The sequence below is a fragment of the Eulemur rufifrons genome, chromosome 1, assembly GCF_041146395.1.
Source record: "Eulemur rufifrons isolate Redbay chromosome 1, OSU_ERuf_1, whole genome shotgun sequence".
Taxonomy (NCBI): Eukaryota; Metazoa; Chordata; class Mammalia; order Primates; family Lemuridae; genus Eulemur; species Eulemur rufifrons.
In genome coordinates this window covers 52,970,569-52,993,985 of record NC_090983.1, presented here as the reverse complement: position 1 = coordinate 52,993,985, position 23,417 = coordinate 52,970,569, and the positions used below count along the sequence as shown (strand labels likewise).

Genomic DNA, 23,417 nt, shown 5'->3' with positions numbered 1-23,417 from the left:
CTATCATGCTCATATTCACTCAGCTGCTGAAACAACTGATTCAGATTTTTTTCTACCCTCAATGACACATTCAAATCAGGTATTATGTCTTAGATATACAGTCGTCCCACCTTATCCGAAGTTTCAGTTACACATAGTCAACTTCCACCCAAAAATATTACATGGAAAATTCCAGAAATAAGCAATTCATAAGTTTTAAATTGTATACACCATTCTAGGTACCACCTTGTCCAGGATCTGAATCATCCCTTTGTCCAGCAGATCCACACCATAGATGCTATCTGCCCATTAGCCAGTTAGTAATAGTCTTGGTTATTTATTAACTGTCATGGTATCACAGTGCTTGTGTTCAGGTAACCACTATTTTGCTTAATAATGGCCCCAAAGCACAGGAGTAGGGATTCTGGCAATTTGGATATGCCAAAGAGAAGCTATAAAATGCTTTAAGTGAAAAGGCAAAAGTTCTCAACTTGATAAGCAATGAAAAAAACCTATATGCTGAGGTTGCTAAGAGCCACAATAAGAACAAATCTATCCGTAAAATTATGATGAAGTAAAAAGAAATTCCTATTAGTTTTGCTGTCACACCTCAGACTGCACAAGTTACAGCCACAATGTGTGATTAAGTGCTTAGTTAAGCTGGAAAAGGCATCAAGGTTGTGGGTGGAAGACATGAACAGAAACATGTTCTTACTGATGGCAATTGAGCTTGGTACTATTGTCTGGGGTTCCGGCATCCACTGGGGTTCTTGGAACATCCCCCACAGATAAGGGAAGACTATCATATTCAACTGTCTTGGCATGAAAATGCAACTGAAAAGACAATAACAGGGCTTTCATAAAGTAATGTGGCTAAAATTTGCCAAAATTTGTCAATAAATTTTGAAATAGTTATTCTTCCTTGAAGTTTACCTTAAAATTCTCTACATGAAGAGCCTTGCTTGTTTAAATGTCACTTATTTTTTTAAATTACCTACATTAATGTGTCATCTCTAATATATTATGTTTTGGTTCCCTCACCTGGTAATTTATGTATTAATTTATAAAAAACCTTATTCCTACCTCAAGTTTTCCCCACCCGCTCCATCTCACATTTTCTGGAAAATCTGAACTCTTCAAGTCAACCTTAAGCCATTAAAAAACTCTATTTAAAAAGGTTTTATTTTAGTCAGCATGAATTAATAAAAATTTTCAAGTTAAGAGCATTTTTACAAAATATAAAGGTACTTGATCGCAAAACTTAACCCAAGCAGAGTCTATATTACATTTACCAAAGGTATACAACATGTTTTCCCCACCAATAGACCTGACAGAAAATCTCATATTCTACTATTTTTAATTATTAATATGAGTTTTTAAAGACCCAGTAATTTCTTTGGTGAAAACAGATAAAACAAACTGGAAAAGGTACATTCTAAATGCAAGAGAGGGATAGGAAATCTAAAAAATAATAAAACCATCAAAATCCTTTACAGACTTTCTACTTGATGGACTTATGAAACCCTATGTATTTCATTGAGCAATACAAATAACTGGAAACAAAATATTCTACCTGGATAGGTACTTAGAGAAGCATGCAAACATTGTAATTTAACCAAAATCCCCCCAAATTCTGCTCCATGGGGCTGTGGCACAGGTATCAAGAATAAAAACTAATTTAATCCTTAGAATATCAGCCTCTCATTTCCATGCATTGTCACAGTTTTATCCAAAACACTTACTTCTTCCCAGACATTTGACAACAGAGTTGGAGTTAAGGCTATGGTTTGATAAAGAGTGTGGCAGAAAGGAGTGCTGTCACACAAAGTTGGCTTAATTATAAGCACTACCACCTCTTGGGCAAATCATTTTACCTCTCTAAGCTTTGGTTTTCTCATCTGAAAATGAAGATAGTAGTAAGGCCTATACACCTCACTGGGCTCTTAATGATGATCAAGACCTAACAATCTGAAAACTAAGCAAGATACACTAGTTGTTTGGTCAGATAGGCATCTTGAAGGTCTAGAGCATTTGTATCTTAACCTACGATCCTGCCTCTCAAATTGGAGACTGCATGCTGCTAGAAATACAGAAGAAAGTAAACCATGGGATTCCAAAAACTTTTCCTTGAAGTGAAATGTTAGGAAGTGTACTATGTACCAAAAGCCTTCACGTTCCTCATCCTTTACAGTTAGGGCTCTTGGGTAGAGAAGTTTGACAAACATAGGAATCTCATCATTTTTGTAACATTCTGTATTTTCCAGGTATTTTATATGTTTTAAAAGTAGGCAGCTCTGCCCATTAATTCAAGACTTAGTCCAGCTGAAGACAAAATTTTGCAAAGAATTTTTAAAAGGTGCTGGGCAGCTAACACCTGTAATCCCAGCACTTTGGGAGGCCAAGGCTGGAGGATCACTTGAGCCCAGGAGTTCGAAGCCAGGCAGAGCAACATTGCGAGACCCTGTTTCTACAAAAAAAATTTTAAAAACTAGCTGGGCATGGTGGCGCATGCCTGTAGTCCTAGCTGGTTGGGAGACTGAGGCAGGAGGATTGCTTGAGTTCAAGGTAACAGTGAGCTATGATTGCACCACTGCACTCCAGCCTGAGTGACAGGGGGAGACCCTGTGTCTTAAAAAAAAATTAAGAAGTTTAAAAAGGTAAACTCTCAAAGAAAACAAGGGCAGTATTTCCAAAAACACCCAGAGTGAAAATAACATTTTGGTGTTTGAAGACACCTAAAAGATGCTTAAAAAAATGGAATTAAAAAGTGTAATTGACAGGTATGGTGGCTCATGCTTATAATCCCAGCACTTAGGACTTTAGGGGCCAAGGCAGGAGAATTGCTTAAAGCCAGGAGTTAGAGACCAGCCAGGGCAACATAACAAGACCCTATCTCATAGAGAGACTCTGTCTCTACCAAAAAAAATTTTAAAATAAGCTGAAAATGGTGGCATGCACCTGTAGTCCCAGCTACTTGGAAGGCTGAGGCACGAAAATCACTTAACTCCAGGAGTTTGAGGTTGCAGTGAGCTATGATGATGCCACTGCACCCTAGCCAGGGCAACAGAGTAGCACTCTGCCTTCAAAAAAAAAAAATTTTGCCCAACAAATTTACTAACAAATTTGCCAATAAATAATATTATTTAATATTACAGTTGATCCTTAACATGAGTTTGAACTGCAGGTCCACTTATACACAGATTCTTTTCAATAAATATCTTGGAAAATTTTTTGGAGATTTGCAACAATTTGAAAAAACTCGTACATGAATCACATAGCCTAGAAATATCAAAAAATTAGGAAAAATGTATGTCATGAATGCATAAAATATATGTAGATACTAGTCTATTTTATCATTTGCTACCACAAAATATACATAAATCTGCTATAAAAAGTTAAAATTTATCAAAACTTACATACTTCAGACAATACATTCAAAGTTGAGAGAAATAAACATATGTAAAGATGCAGTATTAAATCACAACTGCATAAAATTAACTGTAGCACATACTATACTATATAGTAATTTCATAACTGCATAAAATTAGCTGTAGTACATGCTGTACTAATACACTATAATAATTTCAAAGCCACCTCCTATTGCTGTTATGGTGAGCTGAGGTGTTACAAGTATCCGCTTAAAACACCCTGAGAGGCCGGGCGCGGTGGCTCACGCCTGTAATCCTAGCACTCTGGGAGGCCGAGGTGGGCGGATCGTTTGAGCTCAGGAGTTTGAGACCAGCCTGAGCAAGAGCGAGACCCCCATCTCTACTAAAAAAATAGAAAGAAATTATATGGACAGCTAAAAATATATATAGAAAAAATTAGCCGGGCATGGTGGCGCATGCCTGTAGTCCCAGCTACTCGGGAGGCTGAGGCAGGAGGATCGCTTGAGCCCAGGAGTTTGAGGTTGCTGTGAGCTAGGCTGACACCACGGCACTCACTCTAGCCTGGGCAACAGAGTGAGACTCTGTCTCAAAAAAAAAAAAAAAAAAAAAAACACCCTGAGATGCTAATCATCTGCGCAAGAGCAGTTCATCCCTCTGGTAAATTGTGTATCACAGTAAAAACTGCTCTCTCTCTCTCTCAGTTCCTGTGTATTCTTCATAATGTTCAGTGCAATATCCTAAATTTTGAATAACACCATGGGACCCATACCAAGTGCCACTAATGATGCTGGAAGTGTTCCCAAGAATCGGAAAAAAGTCATGACATTATCAAGAAAAAGTTGAATTGCTTGATATATGCTGTAGATTGAGGTCTACAGCTGTGGTTGCCCACCATTCAGACAAACAACTGATTTTGTAAATAGATGAAATAAACTTATGGCATCAATAAATACCGTACCGTACTATAAATGCATTTTCTCTTCCTTACAATTTTCTTAATAACATTTTATTTTTTCTAGCTTACTTTATTGTAACAATACAGTATAGTATACAGAAAACATAAAAAATATGAGTTAATTGACTGTTTATGTTATCGGTAAGGCTCCCAGTCAACAGCAGACTGTTAGAAGCTAAGTTTGGGGACAGTCAAAAGTTATATGCAGATTTTCAACTGTGTGGGGGGTTGGCAACCCTAACCCCTGTGCAGTTCAAGGGTCAAATGTATTTTGGAATCAAGTTTAAAGAATCTTTAGCTGAGAAGATTCTGCACTTACCAGACTGACATATGACAGACAAATAATTTCATTGTAATTGCACCAAAACCAAAGTTCTTAACAAAATCTTAAGAATCAAAAATATCAGATTTAATTTTTATTTTTAAACCAACACAAATAGCTGCACCAACTTCTAATTATTATCTCGAAATACAACATCATCTCCAATGCTTACATCACTGAAACAATCAAGGTAAACAGAGAGTACAATCAAAACTCCCTTAGGAGGAAAAGTATAAGAAAAGTTGCTCTTTTTAAATTTTCCAGGTTTTTTTGCTTTATGGGGATGAAACTGACATATAATAAGATATACAAAAAAGTGCATAACTAGATGTATACATGTCTTGACATATGTATATACTTGTGAAACCATCACCACAATCAAGATCATGAACATATCTATCACCCAACAGTTTCCTCATGGGCCTTTATAAATCCCTCTCTCTGCCCCTCCCCCAGGCAACCATGATCTGCTAATTAATATGTATTTTCTAAAATCTTATATAAATAGAATCATAGTATATACTCTTCTTTTAGACTGTCTTCTGCCACTCAGCATAATTATGTTGACATTTATCCATGTTGTTGTATGTAGAAAAAAACTTCAATGCTGCATCTACCTGCTACATAAAATTAGTCCACAATTTGCTGCAAACTGGGTTTATATACAAGATGAGTATCTTCCATTACCTACACGTGAGTTTCACCTAGACAGCAGATTATTAGGTCATTATTGAATCAACTTTTTTTTAAAGACAGGATATTACTATCCCCATAGAGAGTACAGTGACTATTCACATGCATGATCATAGCACAGTATAGCCTCGAACTCAGCTCAAGCAATTCTCCTGCCTCAGCTTCCCAGGTAGCTGGGATTACAGACGCATGCCACCATCCTCAGTTAATCTTTCTATTTTATGTAGAAACAAGGTCTCACTCTTGCTCACGCTAGTCTCAAACTCCTGGCCTTAAGCAATCCTCCCACCATTACTTTCCAAAGTGCTGGGATTACAGGTGTGAGCCACCTCGCCCAGCCAAGAGTTTTCACATTTTTAAGTGTCAAAATAAGAACTTTTACCTCAGCAACACTTGTTTAGTGAAAGATAAATTCCTATTTATATACCTGAATCTACAGCTATGAGTTTGTATACAGTAACTAATTTTAAAAATACACTTTAAGAAACAAGTACAACTCCAGATCTGCACACATGTAAATAAGAAGATAATCCTTCATTATTTCTACCATCTTGAATGTCCTTATTAGTATACTTTGCAAACAAGAAAACTGTTGAAAATAAAACGTTAAAGAGTACTCTTAATGACTAATGGGGGGAGGGATCTGAAATTCCTATACATTAGGCAGCACATGGGGGTGTAGGGGCATGCTTTTTGGAGGGTAAGCAAACTAAGCAATGTATATAGATTCTTTTACAAAAAATGTATTCTGACAGTTCCTAAGGCAGTAGGCTCCTTTCTATCACAAGGCCTTGAAAAAGCCAATTACTCTTTTTTTTTTCCAGCATATTATAGGGGTACAAAAGTTTAGGCTACATATATTGCCCTTGCCCCCCTGCTCCCGAATCAGAGCTTCAAGTGTGTCCATCCCCTAGAAGGTGCGCATCGCGCTCATTATGTATGTATACACCCATCCCTTCCCCACTCCTACATCTGCCCAACACCCGATTAATGTTATTCCTAAATGTGCTCTTAGGTGATGATCAGTGAAACCAATTTGATGGTGAGTACATGTGGTACTTATTTTTCCATTCTTGGGATACTTCACTTAGGAGAATGGATTCCAGCTCTATCCAGGAAAATGCAAGAGGTGCTATATCACCATTATTTCTTATAGCTGAGTAATACTCCATGGTATACATATACCACATTTTATTAATCTACTCATGTATTAATGGGCACTTGGGTTGTTTCCACATCTTTGCAATTATGAATTGTGCTGCTATAAACATTCGAGTGCAGATGACTTTTTTATAGAATGTCTTTTGTTCTTTTGGGTAGATGCCCAATAATGAGATTGCTGGATCAAATGGTAGGTCTACTTGTATCTGTTTAAGGTATCTCCATATTGCTTTCCACAGGGGTTGCATTAATTTGCAGTCCCACCAGCAGTGTATGAGTGTTCCTATCTCTCCGCATCCACACCAACATTTATTGTTATGGGACTTGTTGATAAAGGCCATTCTCACTGGAGATAAGTGATATCTCATTGTGGTTTTGATTTGCATTTCCCTGATGACTAGAGATGTTGAGCATTTTTTCATATGTTTGTTGGCCATTCTTCTGTCTTCTTTTGAAAAATTTCTATTCATGTCCTTTGCCCACTTTTTGATAGGGTTGTTTGATTTTTTCTTGCTGATTTTCCTGAGTTCTAAATAGATTCTAGTTATCAGTCCTTTATCGGATGTGTAGCATGCAAAAATTTTTTCCCATTCTGTAGGTTGTCTGTTTGCTCTCATGACAGTTTCTTCGGTTGTGCAGAAGCTTTTTATTTCATCAGGTCCCCTTATTTTTGTTGTTGCTGTGATTGCCTGTGAGGTCTTCTTGATAAATTTTTTGCCTAGACCAATGTCTATAAGAGTTTTTCCTACATTTTCTTCTAGAATTCTAATAGTTTCACACCTTAGGTTTAAGTCTGTTATCCACTGTGATTTGATTTTTGTGACAGGTGAAAGGTGCAGATCTTGTTTCAGTCTTCTACATGTGGCTATCCAGTTTTCCCAGCACCATTTAGTGAATAAGGAATCTTTTCCCCAGAGTATGTTTTTGTCTGCTTTGTCAAAGATTAGATGGCTATATGAGGATGGTTTTATATCTGGATTCTCAGTTCTGTTCCACTGGTCTGTGTCCCTGTTCTTGTGCCAATACCAAGTTGTTTTAATAACCACAGCCTTGTAGTATAGTTTGAAGTCTGGTAAATTAATACTTCCCATTTTGTTCTTATTGCCTAAAATTGCTTTTGCTAAATGGGGTCTTCTCTGGTTCCATATAAAGCATAAAATTATTTTTTCTATATCTGTGAAAAATGATGTTGGTAATTTAATAGGGATTGCATTGAATCTGTAGATCACTTTGAGTAGTATAGACATTTTAACAATGTTGATTCTTTCGATCCACGAGCATGGTTTGGTTTTCCACCAGTTTATGTGCTCTGCTTTCTCTTTCCTTAATGTTTCATAGTTCTCCCTGTAGAGGTCTTTTACCTCCTTAGTTAAATATATTCCTAGGTACTTTATTTTCTTTGTTGCTATTGTGAAGAGTATTGAGTCTTTGATTTGGTTCTCAGTTTGACTGTTATTGGCATAGATGAATGCCTCTGACTTGTATGTATTGATTTTGTATCCTGAGACTTTACTGAATTATTTATCAATTCCAGGAGTCTCTTGGTTGAATTCTTGGGGTTTTCTAGATATAATATCATATCATCAGCAAAGAGTGAGAGTTTGATCTCTTCTGTCCCCATCTGGACACCCTTGATTCTCCTGTCTTGCCTGATTGCTCTTGCAAGCACTTCCAGCACTATGTTGAATAGCAGTGGGGACAGTGGGCAACCTTGTCTGGTTCCAGTTCCAAGTGGGAAGGCTTTCAATTTTTCCCCATTCAGTATGATGTTGGCTTAATAATCAATTACTCTTAATAATCAATCTTTCCTTTCCTCCTTTTACTAACTTAGCTCTCACTTAACTTTTACCTCTCAGGATAGCCATCACCTCCTCCAGGTAACATCACTCTCAGAAACATATTTTCTTTTTTGTACACAATTGGAAAAGGACATCTAATATCTATGTGACCATTTTATTCAATGTCTGTGTCCTCCACTGAATTATATATAAGCTTATGAGGGCAAGGGTCATATCTGCTTGTACTCACCATTACATCCCTCAAATCTAGCCAACTTACATGAGGTACTGCATAAATAAGTATCTAAAGATTTAAAGCCAAAGCAAATCCATCAAAATAAATATTTGCATTTTAAACAAGTATAAATTTTTGAAACAATGTATATATCTCTAATAACCAATGGAAACAAATAAAAAGTTCACTTTTAAAAATTAATCAAATGATATTTTACATATTTCTCATAACCAATGGAAGCAAATAAAGAAAAAAGTTCATTTTAAAAAATTAATCAAATTAATTGAGAGAAACACAGCATTAATAAATTAAAATTCAATAATAAACCAAAACTTCCCATTAACAATTTTTTCTGTCCCCTAACTTTTAGAAGTTCTAAGAGAAAGCTAAAAGTGCCCTAAATGCTAACATATGTCATCACCCTCTTTACTCTCCCTTTCCTTAACAGTTTTAAACCACCTGTCTAAAAGAAAAACAGAGAAATTAAAAGATATAAACATATAAAATAGATTATACCTTACTCAACAAAATAAGAAATGATGATGTTAAGAACTAAAACAAGTTTCAAAAATACGGTAATGGGCAAATGCATGAACAATTTACCAGAAAATTTCGAGGGGAAAAAAACCACTCAGATCTGACAATGTAATTACACATTTATTAATGTAATTACACAATGTCTATTTCCATCACAAGACCACAAGCTCCATTAAAGCAGAGAATGTATCAGATTCTTACATCCCCAGCACCCAAAACAGAAAGCATTTATTATTCATTTAATTAATGAACAGTAAATAACAAGTGAGCTGCATTTCTGGTCACTTTAAGATATTTAAAGAAAATAATCTTCAAATGAAAAGCAATATGAAAGATAACATTTTATTTTCCACTCATATTTAATAATCTAATTGTTGAAGACTGAAATGTCATAATTTGAAATTTTAAAATTCTTAATTTTCATAGCTTCAAAGTAATCACCTTATCTTTCTAATCCCTACAAGTCTTTCTCTGAATATAATTCTATGAACGCTTTTTAAAATTCTAGTTATAAACATATCATCCTGTGTTCTTTGGACTTATACAATAATATACACCATATTTCATTAATTCTAAGATGCATATTTTCACACTGACATCTCTGAAATCAATTGCTATAAGAAAGCATATAGTATCCAGCTTAACTGGATTTTTTTTCCTTTCTTAACGATGGTGTCATTAGTCTGAATAAAATACAGTAAAGTATGTATGCTCCTCACCAAATTCATTTTTCCCCCCAAGGGTTAGAAAAACATAGCAGATGAATATTACATAAGAAACAATAAAACCAAAGACACTTTTATTACTAAAGCATTTATTAATGGTTTTGGGCCATCACCAGGGCCTCACTGTCACCCTAAACTGCTCCAGCTCTGAAATTCCAAGTCAAATATCCCTCCCTAACCACACAGCCCCCTTATGCCCAGCATACCTGTTCTAAAACCTCATCAGGAAATCAGATCCGTGAGTCTTTCATTTTTCAATCCTCCCCTATTTTCTATCCTACTCTATTTTATGCTCTTTTCCACTCATCAGTTCACACATTCTCACACTCAAATCTTCAGTTCTACTGCTCCCCATCCTTCTTCCACATTTGCCCTATCAATCCCACTTTCTGACAAACATCTATCCAGATGTCCCAGGTAAAAAAAATTCAATATATTTTCTCAAACTGAATTAATCATCTCTCTCTCAATACTTGCTGCTCCTTCTGTATTTAACATCTCAGTGAATGGCATCATGATTCAATCAATTGACCCAGTCCAGAAACCTAGGAATCTACTCTCTACTTGCAATCCTCACATTAGTCACAAAAACCAGAGGAAAGACAAACCTTCAGGAAGAGAGGTTCTCGCCAATGTACAGGCTTTAGGTTAACACTTCTCTACATAATTGAACCCCAAAGTCCCTACACAACTTCGTTCTTTGTTTATACCACAACCCTCTCAGAAGGTCTCTCCATACCTTTACCCAAAGTGAAGTTACCCAGATCAATGATTCTTAAATTATCTGTGGTAGGTTTTTGTAAAATACAATAGAAATTAGTTACCAGGCAAATGAATTTTTTTTAAAAAGACATACAAAAAATACTAGCACAATATTTTTATTATTTAGTTCCCATTAGTCAGTCGGATTGCTATAAAATTTTCTAAATGCTCACTCTCAATTGTTCTAGTTATCTAGTTGAGAACCAGTAACAAAAGCACTGAACCAGACCAGCCACAGTGGTTCACACCTGTAATCCTAGCACTCTGGGAGGCCGAGGCAGGAGGATCTTTTGAGCCCAGGCCCTTGAACCTAGGAGTTGGAGGTTGCAGTGAGTTATGATGATTCCACTGCACTCTAGCCAGGGTGACACAGCAAGACTCTGTCCCCCCCCCCAAAAAAAAAAAAAAAAAAAAAGGCACTGAACCAGACCACAGGTGGCCCCCAAGTCTAACTTGTTTTCATTATTTGCATTAATTTGCTCATTATAATACTATAACCATTAAGTGCAATCTTGACCTGAGCCTTAAACTAAACCTTCCCATTTTGCAGAGAATTACTATGTTATTGGCTCATTTCTGTAGTCAAAAGAACCCAAACCACTGCACAGTTCTACCTATTTTCTCTCTTTGCTCTATATCCTTCTCTCCATAAGAACTAGCTGATCTAGAGAGAACACAGTGGCACACACCTATAATCCCAGCTATTCCGTAGGCCAAGGCAAGAGGATTGCTTAAGGACAGGATTTTGAGACCATCCTGGGCAACAAAGCAAGAGAGGCCCATCTCTTAAAAAAAAAAAAATGAAAAAAATTAGCTGGGCATGGTGGCAGGTGCCTATACTCCCGCTGAGCTATGATCATGCTACTGCATTCCAGCCTCAGCAACAGAGGGGCACCCCATCTCTAAAAAATAAATAAAAATTTTAAAAAACAAAATGAATAAAAATTTTTTTAAAAAAGAACCAACTGATCTATAATTTCTCCCTAATCTTTTCATCTCTAATAGATAACCTGGATGACTTTCTCTCCTATGACATCATTAGAATCCCCTTCTCTATCAATTCTGCCTTCTTAACACGTAGAAAAACAAGAATGCAGAAAAGTTCTACAAATTAAGAAAATTTCAAAATGCTTTACAATCAACAAAATTAGTTCCACACAGAAACACTTTTCCATTGCTCTACTCCAGAAAAGGAGATAAAATTTAATTAGAATATAATAACAGCACAGCATATACTTGCTAAGGAATAAGCCTTTACATATGGAGATAATACTAAGTAACATTAAAGTCACAAATTTACAGACAAACCCACCATTCATCTGGTAAAGCGAAAGCAATCTTCCATCTAATCAGTCATTTCTAATTTTACTTCCACAATAATGGAAAGAAAACACCGATATTAATAAAATCAATGATTAAATAAACAACTGCACTTACGTGTTAGATGAAAGATCCCATCACAGGCACTAATATGAGATAAAAAAGCATTTCCCAGGCCCTGCCCATTGTGAGCTCCTTTCACAAGGCCAGCAATATCCACTACATTTAGAAAGGCAGGAATTTTACTGAAAAACAAAAGATGGTTTTATTATAAAATACTACTAAGAATCTGTTTATTAACCAAATGAATTCTCCAAACATTTTATATAATTAATTACTTCCTTTTTAGAACAACATTTATAACAAGATTTGTTAAATGGATACCCCCCACAAAAAATTAAGAAAGAACCTTTTTTTAAAAAAACAAACAAACAGGGTCTTGTTCTGTCACCCAGACTGGATGGAGTGGAGTGGTACAATCATAGCTCACTGCAGCCTCCAACTCCTGGGCTCAAGCTATCCTCCCACCTCAGCATCCCGCTGGGACCACCAGGACATACCACCACGCCTAGCTTTTTTTTCCCCATAGAGACGGGGTCTCACTATGTTGACCTGACTGGCTTGAACTCCTGGCTTCAAGGCAATCCTCCTGTCCCAGCCTCCCAAAGTGCTAGGATTACAGGCAAAAACCACCAAACCCAGCCTAAGAAATAACCTGTTACTAATAATAAACTAGGACTTTCTTACCTGGGAAAATGGAGGAGAAAACTGAGGCAGAATAGAAATATTTATTGTCTCTGAGATTAAAACTCATATCATTAATGGTACTATAAAGTTCTACTGACACATGCACACACACAAAAGCAATAGAGAATGTTTAAAGAGTATACTGAGGTAATCACCACAAAATGAACCAACTTACTTTGTGCCAGGCACTAGACTAAATTCTTTATACATGTTATCTCATTTCAAAGTTCAAAACAAACTCTAAAAAGTAGAGGCTATTTATTAAACCCACTTTATAGGTAAGGAGATTGTGCCTTACAGGAGTTAAGAAACCTACTGCATACGGGATCACTCAGCTAGTAGTGACAAAGCTAGAATTCAAACACCGGCTGTCAGGGTTTGCATTTAATCACCATATAGGTTATATAGCAAAAAAAAAATGCATGTAATGATGAGAACCAATTATCAGCATAGTAATAACCTAGTTGTTAATAACCACAACCAAGTTAGACATATATATATAAAATAAACTTTGCTTGTTAAGTAAAGGCACAACTTAGAACTAACACAACTTAGAAACCAAGTTAGGAAAATCAGTCCACCATGTAAAAATGGAGATTTAAGAATACAAGCAAATAAAAGTTACTTTCAATGCCATGTGACAAAGATATATGATATAATCTTACATCCCCTGTCAATTTTCAAGAGCATTCATTTTTCAGAATGTCAATTTCACTACCCAATAAAATACAACATAAAAGTTCCACAAAAGATGTCTCTGTTATCTACATGGAAAATGAGTCCTTTCAAAATAATTGTTCTATGAACAAGTATTATAGGTATGATCAGAAATTAATTGATTATTGTTACTACCAAATCCACTGAAAACATATAAACGCAGTTTGTTGTTGTTGGATACTGTGACTGCCTCCCCAGCATCCACTGCCCCTTCTCTTAGTACCTATGCTGATTTTCATTTGGGTCACCATACCTCCCCAGCGTAGCCCAGAGCTTTGGAGAAGCTTGCTCTACCCCTAACTCTAGAAGCAGGGCATATGGATTGGGCCTGAACTAAGCAGTTTAATCTCATCCCTAGGCACAATCAATAATTCTAGCATCTTCACCTTCCCTTATTTGCCTCAAAAGACTTAGAGAGAGGTCAGACGTGGTGGTATGTGCTGATCGATAGTCCCTGTAATCCCAGCCATTCAGGAGGCTGAGGCAGGAGGATTGCTTGGGCCCACAAGTTCAAGTCCAGGCTGAGTAACACAGTGGGACCCCCATCTCTTAAAAGAAAAGACTTGAAGATAAGTTTGCTGAAGGGGGTGAAGGAGGGTCTTAAATAGAAGCTCAACAGTCTTTTGAGAGAACTTCTAAAAGCAATCCCTTCTTTCACTCTGAACATGGATGACAGAGTAAACATTTGCGAGAGATGAGAAAGGATACAATTCCATCCTATGACCACAAGGGGAAAACAAACAGATAAAGAAAGTAAAGGGAAGAAGGGGAAGAAGCCAGGTCCTTCGTGATACCACTGAGCTAAACATCATGCTACCTGTTACTAACTCAGTAAATCAATTTTTTAAGTCAATGTTAAGTGCAACCAAACTCATCTTAAATGATATAATTTCTAACAACTAAAACTCCTCATGATAAATATGAAGTACAGGAGCACATGTATACAGTAGAAAAGCACTTAATTTGAAGTGACAATCCTTGGGTTCTATTCCTGGTTGACATTAACTATACGTGTGACCATGAACAAATAAATCATTTCCTCTTTCTAGGTTTCAAGTTTTTGTTTTTGTTTTTTTGTTGTTGGTTTAATGAGGAAACTAGACAGGAAGTTCTCCAGCTCTGAAATTGTTTTCTAAGGAAAATGAGTTTCTTAATTCTTGATTTAAGGCCAGAATAAAGGTTTAAACTATTAATATAATATCTAAAAAATAAAAACTTGAGCCTTAATTCAAGGATTTCTGATGTATTATACCAATCATTTCATGATTATTTGAGCAAAATGTTTAGACCTTATGAAACTCTCTTGAGACTAAAATAATGTTAAAAATATTTTTAATCACTATACTGTAATAAATACAGAATACCAAAAACATTTATAAATTTTTCTTCAATAGAAACAGACTGAATTATTTTTCTAAGTTCTTTTATCAAAAAAAAAAAATGAGGACCTGCTATATAACAGAGAAATTTAGGGTAGCATGAAAAAAACATGATAAATTGTCAATTTTCCTTTTTTATTTGCTTGAGCACAAAGAAGCCAAACTTAAGTTATAAAAAAAATGAAAGGCTGGGCATGGTGGCTCACACCTGTAATCCTAGCACTTTGGAAGGCCAAGGCAGGAGTATTGCTTGAGGCCAGAAGTTCAAGACCGGCCTGAGCAAGAACAAGACCCCATCTCTACAAAAAATTTTTAAAAAGTTAGCCAGGTGTGGTGGCACATGCCTATGGTCCCAGCTACTTGGAAGGCTGAGGCAGGAGGATTGCTTGAGCCCAGGAACTTGAGGTAGCAGTGAGCTATGATGACAGCACTGCAGTCTAGCCTGGATGACACAGTGAGACCTATCTCAAAAAAAAAAAAAAAAGAAGACGATGATGATAGAGTTCCCATTCAATCTTGCTATTTCCATAAAGGCATTTAATCAATGCTTTTCCTAGCAAAGGAAAAGCAAGGAATATTTTCAGAAATTAATTCCATCACTGCCTAAAATTTCAACAAATTTGAAGTCCAAGAGCTTTACTGTTGTTCTCTTTATGCCTCTGAAAAATTTCAGTAATGTTCCATGACCACAGTCCAGCGGTGGCAAGGGCCCACACAAACAGGGAGTTGAGTGGGGAGAGAAGGCACCATGACAGCAGCGAGGGCTGCTGTATAAGGAAGGCATATGGGCAGGAGAGCAGCCCACGGGTAGCTGCAGCCCAAGCCAGGAGGGTGTCCAAATCAGGCAGCAACCTGGTGGGGTCAAGAGATTGACCAGATAGTCAATCTATGTGATTGAGCAAAAGAGTAAATATGTTGAGGAAAACAAGAGCTAGGCTTCTCCATGTTGGAGAATAGAGGGACAAACATGGAAAGAGAGAAAGCTACAATAAACTTTACAGCGTTAGACTGAAATTGGAGGTGAACTCATGGTCTTTAATATAGATACGCAAACAAATATAGATATATGTGTATAAATGTATATATAAATACATGTACATCCATATACATTTATTTCCCATTGAGAGGGCATACGAACAGTGACACTACAGTAGCAACAAGTACAACTATACCCAGACTTTCTGTTTCTGAATAACATTCTTTTGGCCAGGCACAATGGCTCACACCTCCAATCCCAACACTTTGGGAGATGGGGCAGGAGGATCACTCCAGGCCAGGAGTCCAAGAGCAGCCTAGGCAACACAGCAAGACCTCATCTCAACAAAAAATTTAAAAAAAAAAATTTGGCTGGCCATGGAGGCACATGCCTGTATTCCTAGCTACTCATGAGGCTGAGGCAGAAGGATCATTAGAGCCCAGGATTTTGAGGTTGCAGTAAGCTATGACCACCCCACTGCACTCCAGCCTGGGCAGCAGAGCAAGACCCTGTCTCTAAAAGTAAGTAAATAAATAAGTAAGGCCGGGCGCGGTGGCTCACGCCTGTAATCCTAGCACTCTGGGAGGCCGAGGTGGGCGGATCGTTTGAGCTCAGGAGTTCCAGACCAGCCTGAGCAAGAGCGAGACCCCATCTCTACTAAAAATAGAAAGAAATTATATGGACAGCTAAAAATATATATAGAAAAAATTAGCCGGGCATAGTGGTGCATGCCTGTAGTCCCAGCTACTCGGGAGGCTGAGGCAGGAGGATCGCTTGAGCCCAGGAGTTTGAGGTTGCTGTGAGCTAGGCTGACGCCACGGCACTCACTCTAGCCTGGGCAACAGAGTGAGACTTTGTCTCAAAAATAAATAAATAAATAAATAACATTCTCCTCTAAAAGGAACCTGGGCTCTTTGCAGAAATGGCTAACTCTAAGATTGAGGCAGGGAAAATATAAGATGAGCCTGGGAACATCTTGTTGCACAAGAAGCAAGGAAACAGTCAAAGAATTACTAGTACTGGTCAAAAAAAAGGAGCCAGCATGAAAATAAATAATGCTACTAACAACTTGTAATTCTGTGAGTAAAACCATGAGCCATAATGATATAAATATATAAATGAACAAATAAACAGGGGATAAGCAAAAGTGCTACCCTATAGTAGAATGCCAATCAATAAAACTACAAATAATGATGGAATTAGAAAATTACCATTTGATACCTTATGATCTCACTCCTATGTGGAATCTTAAAAAGTTGATCTCATAGAGGTAGAGAGAACAGTGGTTACCAGAGGCTGGGAAGAAAAGGGGGGAGGGGATGGAATGGGGAGAGACTAGTCAACAGGTATAAAGTTATTGTTTGATAGAAGGAGTAAGTTTTAGCGTATGTTTGCATGTAGTTAACAATATTGTATTGTATATTTCAAAATAACTATAGAGGGGATTTTGAGTGTTCTCACCACAACTAAATGGTAAATGTCTGTGGTGATGGATATACTAAATACCCTAATTTGATCATTACACAACATATACATGTATCAAAACATCACACTGTACCCCATAAATATGTACAATTAGTATGTATCAATTTAAAATAAAACTAAAAAAAAAAAAATCACCATTTGGAAATAATCATCTTAATAATTGATTCAGGAAAGCCGGGCGTGATGGCTCACGCCTGTAATCCTAGCACTCTGGGAGGCCGAGGCAGGAGGATCGCTTGAGGTCAGGAGTTAAGCCCAGCCTAAGCAAGACCAAGACCCCGTCTCTACAAAAAATAGATAAATTACCCAGGCATAGTGGCATGGGTCTGCAGTCCCAGCTACTCAGGAGGCTGAGGCAAGAGAATCACTTGAGCCCAGGAGTTTGAAGCTGCAGTAAGCCACGCCACTCCACTCTAGCCAGGGCAACAAGAGTGAGACTCTGTCTCAAAAAAAAAAATAATTTGATTCAAGAAAGAATAAAATGCTATATTAGTTGGGTAAAGGTCTGATGAGGAAAAAGATATTTATATAGATTTAAAATAGGCATTATTTATTAATTAATAAGCACAACATAATTATTAATTAACTTTACAGTAGAGAAACCCAGCACAAAGTGATCAAATTATTTTCACCAATAATGAGACAAATCAACATTGCGTTCCTTCAGATATAATGTACGGAACATAGCTTCACTTCTGTGTTACACCAAAAATGCTTGAATCATGAGGTATGAGAAGAACCCAAACAGAGAGACAGTCTACAAAACGATTAGCTTACACTCCTCAAAAATGACAAAGTCATGAAAAACAGGGAGACTAAGAAATTATTTCAGATTGAAGATGACTAAAGATATAAGATGGTAATATTGGATCAATGTTAACGTCCTGATTTTAATAGTTTACTATCATCACATAGGAGAGTGTTTTTGTATTTAGTAAATACAAACTGATAAATTGAAGTGCAATGTGGTATCATGGCTGTAACTTATTTTCACAGGTTCAGAGAATGTGGGTAAACATAGGTATGTAAGCACTCTGTATAATTTTGCTGCTTTTATATAAATTTGAAATAATTTAAAAATAAAAACTTTTTAAAAGGACGCTGAAGTCGTGCTCGCTTCGGCAGCACATATACTAAAATTGGAACGATACAGAGAAGATTAGCATGGCCCCTGCGCAAGGATGACACGCAAATTCGTGAAGCGTTCCATATTTTTTGGGGAAAAAAAATATGAAACTATTGTTTTTAACTTGCACTGTTCACTTAATAATTTATCATGAATATTTCCCATATTATTTCATATCATTGTACAAGAAATAATGTATACATTATGAGGACATACTGTATCTAACAAGATATACTGTTAGACTCTTTGATTCTGTAAAATTAAATAAAAAAAAAAAAAAGAAGAAAAAAAAAAAAGAAAATGAAAAGGACGCTGAAGTCACCTTGAGGAGCCAATTTAAGGGATATAATTTGAGCATCAAATTAATGGTTATGACAGATTAAAACCTTGAGTAACACTGACATAAACAAATATATGAATGAATAGATGAAGATGAGAAGGTTTTCTCTGCAGTACAATGCTAACAAATGAAGGAGGAATAATGGAATTACAAAACCACCATGTGAGAATCGCCATAGTAATAATTAATTCATCAAAAAAATCAGGCCGGGCGCGGTGGCTCACACCTGTAATCCTAGCACTCTGGGAGGCCGAGGTGGGCGGATCGTTTGAGCTCAGGAGTTCGAGACCAGCCTGAGCAAGAGTGAGATCCCCCGTCTCTACTAAAAATAGAAAGAAATTATACGGACAGCTAAAATATATATAGAAAAAATTAGCCGGGCATGGTGGTGCATGCCTGTAGTCCCAGCTACTCGGGAGGCTGAGACAGGAGGATCGCTCGAGCTCAGGAGTTTGAGGTTGCTGTGAGCTAGGCTGATGCCACGGCACTCACTCTAGCCTGGGCAACAGAGTGAGACTCTGTCTCAAAAAAAAAAAAAAATCAATGGATGCTACAACTACTAGATGAAAGTGGAAAAAGTGAATGAATTCAGTATATATTTTATAGTTAGAACTCACAGGAATTGCTGATAGACTAGATGTGGGGCAGAGTGGAGTAAAGGGAGAGAAGAATCAAGGAAAAATCTTTGACGCTGACCTAAGCAACTGAGGCAATGATAGTGCTATTTATTGAATTATGAAAGTCTGGAGAAAGAACAAATTTGGTACAAGGTGAACTCGAGAGGTCCATTTGGGGGAGATGTCAAGTCTAAGGCCCCTATTCAGACATCCAAGTGTCAATATCAAGTAGGCAGTTAGAGATTTAAGTCTGGAGTTCTGCAGAGCTCGGGGCTAAAGACAGAAACTTGGAATTTATCCGCACATTCAAAATGGTGAAAAACTAGTAACAAACTAAATTCTCAATAATAGGGAAATGGTAAATAAACTGTGGGAAATTTATATAATACCGTACCAAATATAAGCAATATATTAGAAATTATTTAAATTTATATTTTTTAATCTTGAAAGATATTAATAATACTCCAAGTAAAGCAAGTATCCTACTTATGTAAGAAAGTGTGTACACATTCAGGGGAAATAAAGTATTTACAACTATTATATCAAGGTAGAGGAAGAGAGGAAGTAGAGGTGATTTTTCACTCCTTTCATTATACATTTGTTGTCTGAACTTCCTACACTGAACCTCTATTACCTTATTTTTTCCCTAATAAAAGTTTTACTTATTTTTCCTAATTAAATATACAATACATACTTATTGTAAAAAAATTCAAACACCAAAGAGGAATGTAAGAATAATGTAAAAATCACTGTAAAATCCCACTACCCAGAGATAATCATCAATTAGTTTGTGATCTTCATTTCACATATTTTCCTATGCATATACACACATACAATTTTACATGAATGAGATCATATAATACAAATTATTGTTGTGCTTAATACTCTCTAGGAAAAAATAACTGCAAAATTAACAACTAGAAATATCCTTCCTCTCCCTTCTTCTTACTCTGTATTACTTTTATAATCACCCAAAACAATAATGCTACACGAATTTTGAAAGAAAAACCCTTCTACACAACTTTAAACACATCACTATATATTTACTCAGTCTATACAGGGTCACCAAATAAAAAATAGTATAAAGTATTTCTTACCTTGCTGGTTTGTGGTACTGGCAAAGAAAGTCAAATCTTTCATCTGGCACAGGTACTCTGCTCTCATTAGGATCAATAGTGCAGAAGGGGAAGTTTTCTGCTGAAGCCTGACTATTGGTTAACACATTAAAGAAGGTAGATTTCCTAAAATGAATAAAAGCAATTTCAATCAATTTCAACGAAGAAAAATTTATCTCACTCTAATTTCAATCCTCAAATAAGATCCATGAGGAATATAAAACCAATCTGGGAAGCAGGGAGGTGGGGGTGTGAGGGTAGACACAGAGGAAGAATACATTTTCACTAACAAAAAGGAATTAAATTTACAACAACATAGCTCATGATTTATATTAGGTTACGTTCCTATTCCAGTCTATTTGGAACTTTGGAAAAGCATGTTCCCAAAGATTCTTTGTTATAAATGATAACATGTTATAACAAAAAATCTATTTTTTCATAAACAGTCTGGCCCTCCCAGTATCAATTCACCTATATCTAACATAACCTTCTCCACCATGAAATGTAGAAGGTGTATATCTAGTTATGTCAATCACTTCCTAAATATTCTGAACTGAGGAACAGACGTTACATGTCTGATAGGAAATGAGAGTCGTTGGAGCTCAGACTCCCTTCTAGTTGTTAGGATATAAGGATTACTGGTACATCTAGAACTGTGAATTATGAAAGTCAAAATGTGAATTTTTTTGAAGGTATGACTTAAATGAAGGAAAAAATCTATTAATATGGAATAAATTGGTCACTAATTTTCTAATTATCTGGTTATCAGGTAATATGTGCTCAGATAATGTCAACGCATAACACCAGCCATATTTTTTAAAATATGATAATTACAGTGCCAAAAATCATAAACCAAAATCCAAAGCAAAATGGGATTTTTTAAAGGCTTGCTGATTTGTTTTGTGCTACTTTTCAATTCAATCACTAATAAAGACAGTAGAGAATGCACTATAGTGACTTTTCCTTGTTCCAAATATAGGATACATGAGGAATTTAAAATGGAAATTATCATCATCTTTTTTTTAACTAGAGAAACTGAGGAAGTAGCTATGGATTACCTGGTAACTGTGAGACTGGTGCTTGCTAACTCTGACTAGATAAGATTATGTAAAAATGTTTGCATGTGGACCAAATCTGATAACAAATGAAGCTCAAACAGTATAATGGTTGTGTTGGCATGGTAAGATTATGAATGATTATTTCTCTCTTTTCCAAACACTTTTTATGGTAAAAATATCTATTCAGATGAGATTTAAGTAGCCTATATTCATCAGGCTCATTTGATTAAACTTTTAAATTAAAGAACCAATCTCTCTCTTTTTTGAAAAAAATTCTGAGAACCCTATAAAAGAGTGATGAACAAAAGGCAACATCATTTAAGTACCACTGGTGAGAAGGATGTTTTAGCAATAAGATACCCACCTACAGGTCTTTAAAATATTGTTCTTTTTTTTTATTTAAGATTTTTTTTTATTTCAGCATATTACGGGGGTACAAAAGTTTAGGTTATGTATATTGCCCATGTCCCGCCCCCAAGTCAGAGCTTCAAGCATGTCCATTCCCCAGACAGTACGCATCGCACTCATTATGTAGGTATATACCCATTCCCTCCCCCCCACATCTGCCCAACACCCAATTGGTATAAAATATTGTTCTTATATCACATTCAGACTAAACATTTTAGGGTCAAATAGAAATGTTTGCTAAAACAGCCATGTAAATCATTACTGGTTACTTAGAGCATCACTAGTCAAATCAGTAGTTTTCAAATGCCCCTATTACAGAATCAGTTGAGGATAAAGGCATGTATTATCAGACCTCTTTCCAGATCTATTGATGTAGGTTCCTGTAGTTTAAAAATATCTCATGTGATGCAAATTTAAAGTCAGGTTTTGGAGACACTGGGCTAGATTCAGACTCAGCTAACCACCCATGGAATAATGATGGCTAGCGTAGAATGTATACTTGCAATCCCTAAGAGCCTAATAACAATCCCAAAATTCCAGGAATAATAATTAAGAGGAAATCACTGGTTTCCATAGGGCTGGCTTTTAATTTCAATCCTGTTAAGATAAATGTCACAACACTTAATTTAAAATAATCTGTATGTTTATTTTTATTTATTTATTTTTTTTTTGAGACAGAGTCTCACCCTGTTGCCCGGGCTAAAGTGCCATGGCGTCAGCCTAGCTCACAGCAACCTCAAACTGCTGGGCTTAAGCGATCCTACTGCCTCAGCCTCCCGCGTAGCTGGGACTACAGGCATGCGCCACCATGCCCGGCTAATTTTTCTATATATATTTTTAGCTGCCCATATAGTTTTCTTTCTATTTTTAGTAGAGACCGGGTCTCACTCTTGCTCAGGCTGGTCTCGAACTCCTGAGCTCAAACGATCCACCGGCCTCGGCCTCCCAGCGTGCTAGGATTACAGGCGTGAGCCACCGTGCCCGGTCTAATCTGTATGTTTATAAAGGTAAAGTCCATCTATTTCCAAAAAGAGTGTGAAGCTTAATACAATGTAAAACATTAACACATACTAGAGTTGATAATTTTTAAAAAGCGAATTCACATTCAGACTATGACTTTAAATAACATGTCCATTTAAAATGACCAGGACTTCTTGAAGAAATAGCTAGTTTTGGGTCTGGGACCAAAAAAAATACAAGACAAGTCTGAAACAACTTTTCCCAAGGGAAAACAAGGATGGTATTAAAGGCCATAGAGTCCTGTCAAAAGCACTCTGGAGCCTATTTGAATAGCCTCACTGGCCAATTTATAGGCAATACAGAGGACAGAACATATTCAATGACACCACGGGATACAATCAACAAAACCCACACTTTGGAAGATTCTATAAGACTAACAACCAGATTTCTTCAGCAAGTCAATTGGGTGGGGTGGGGGGTTACTTCTGCTTCTGGGTGAGATGCAAAAGCTAACCGCAGACCAGCAATCCCACCTGGACCTAGAAAACCCATATAAAATGCAAAATACAGAAATCACCTGTTTGTAGGAGCTGGGATTCTGGAAATGTAAAAAAACCTGGAAGAAGTATTAGT

General features: G+C 36.6%; 1 protein-coding gene and 1 non-coding gene across 2 annotated transcripts in view; one reads left to right on the top strand and one right to left on the bottom strand.

Moving 5' to 3' along the window:
• The window catches only part of OLA1 (Obg like ATPase 1), a 173,073-nt gene that overhangs the window by 137,475 nt on the left and 12,181 nt on the right, over positions 1–23,417 (bottom strand). The window contains exons 3-4 of the mRNA XM_069470764.1: positions 20,341–20,484; positions 11,974–12,101 (exon numbers count right to left, since the gene is read on the bottom strand). Of these exons, the coding sequence (XP_069326865.1) occupies positions 11,974–12,101; positions 20,341–20,484 (272 nt within the window). The remainder of the gene's footprint in view (positions 1–11,973; positions 12,102–20,340; positions 20,485–23,417) is intronic.
• On the top strand, positions 18,270–18,376 carry LOC138387689 (U6 spliceosomal RNA). Its single transcript, XR_011233948.1, has one exon. It is a non-coding gene; the product is annotated as a U6 spliceosomal RNA (small nuclear RNA).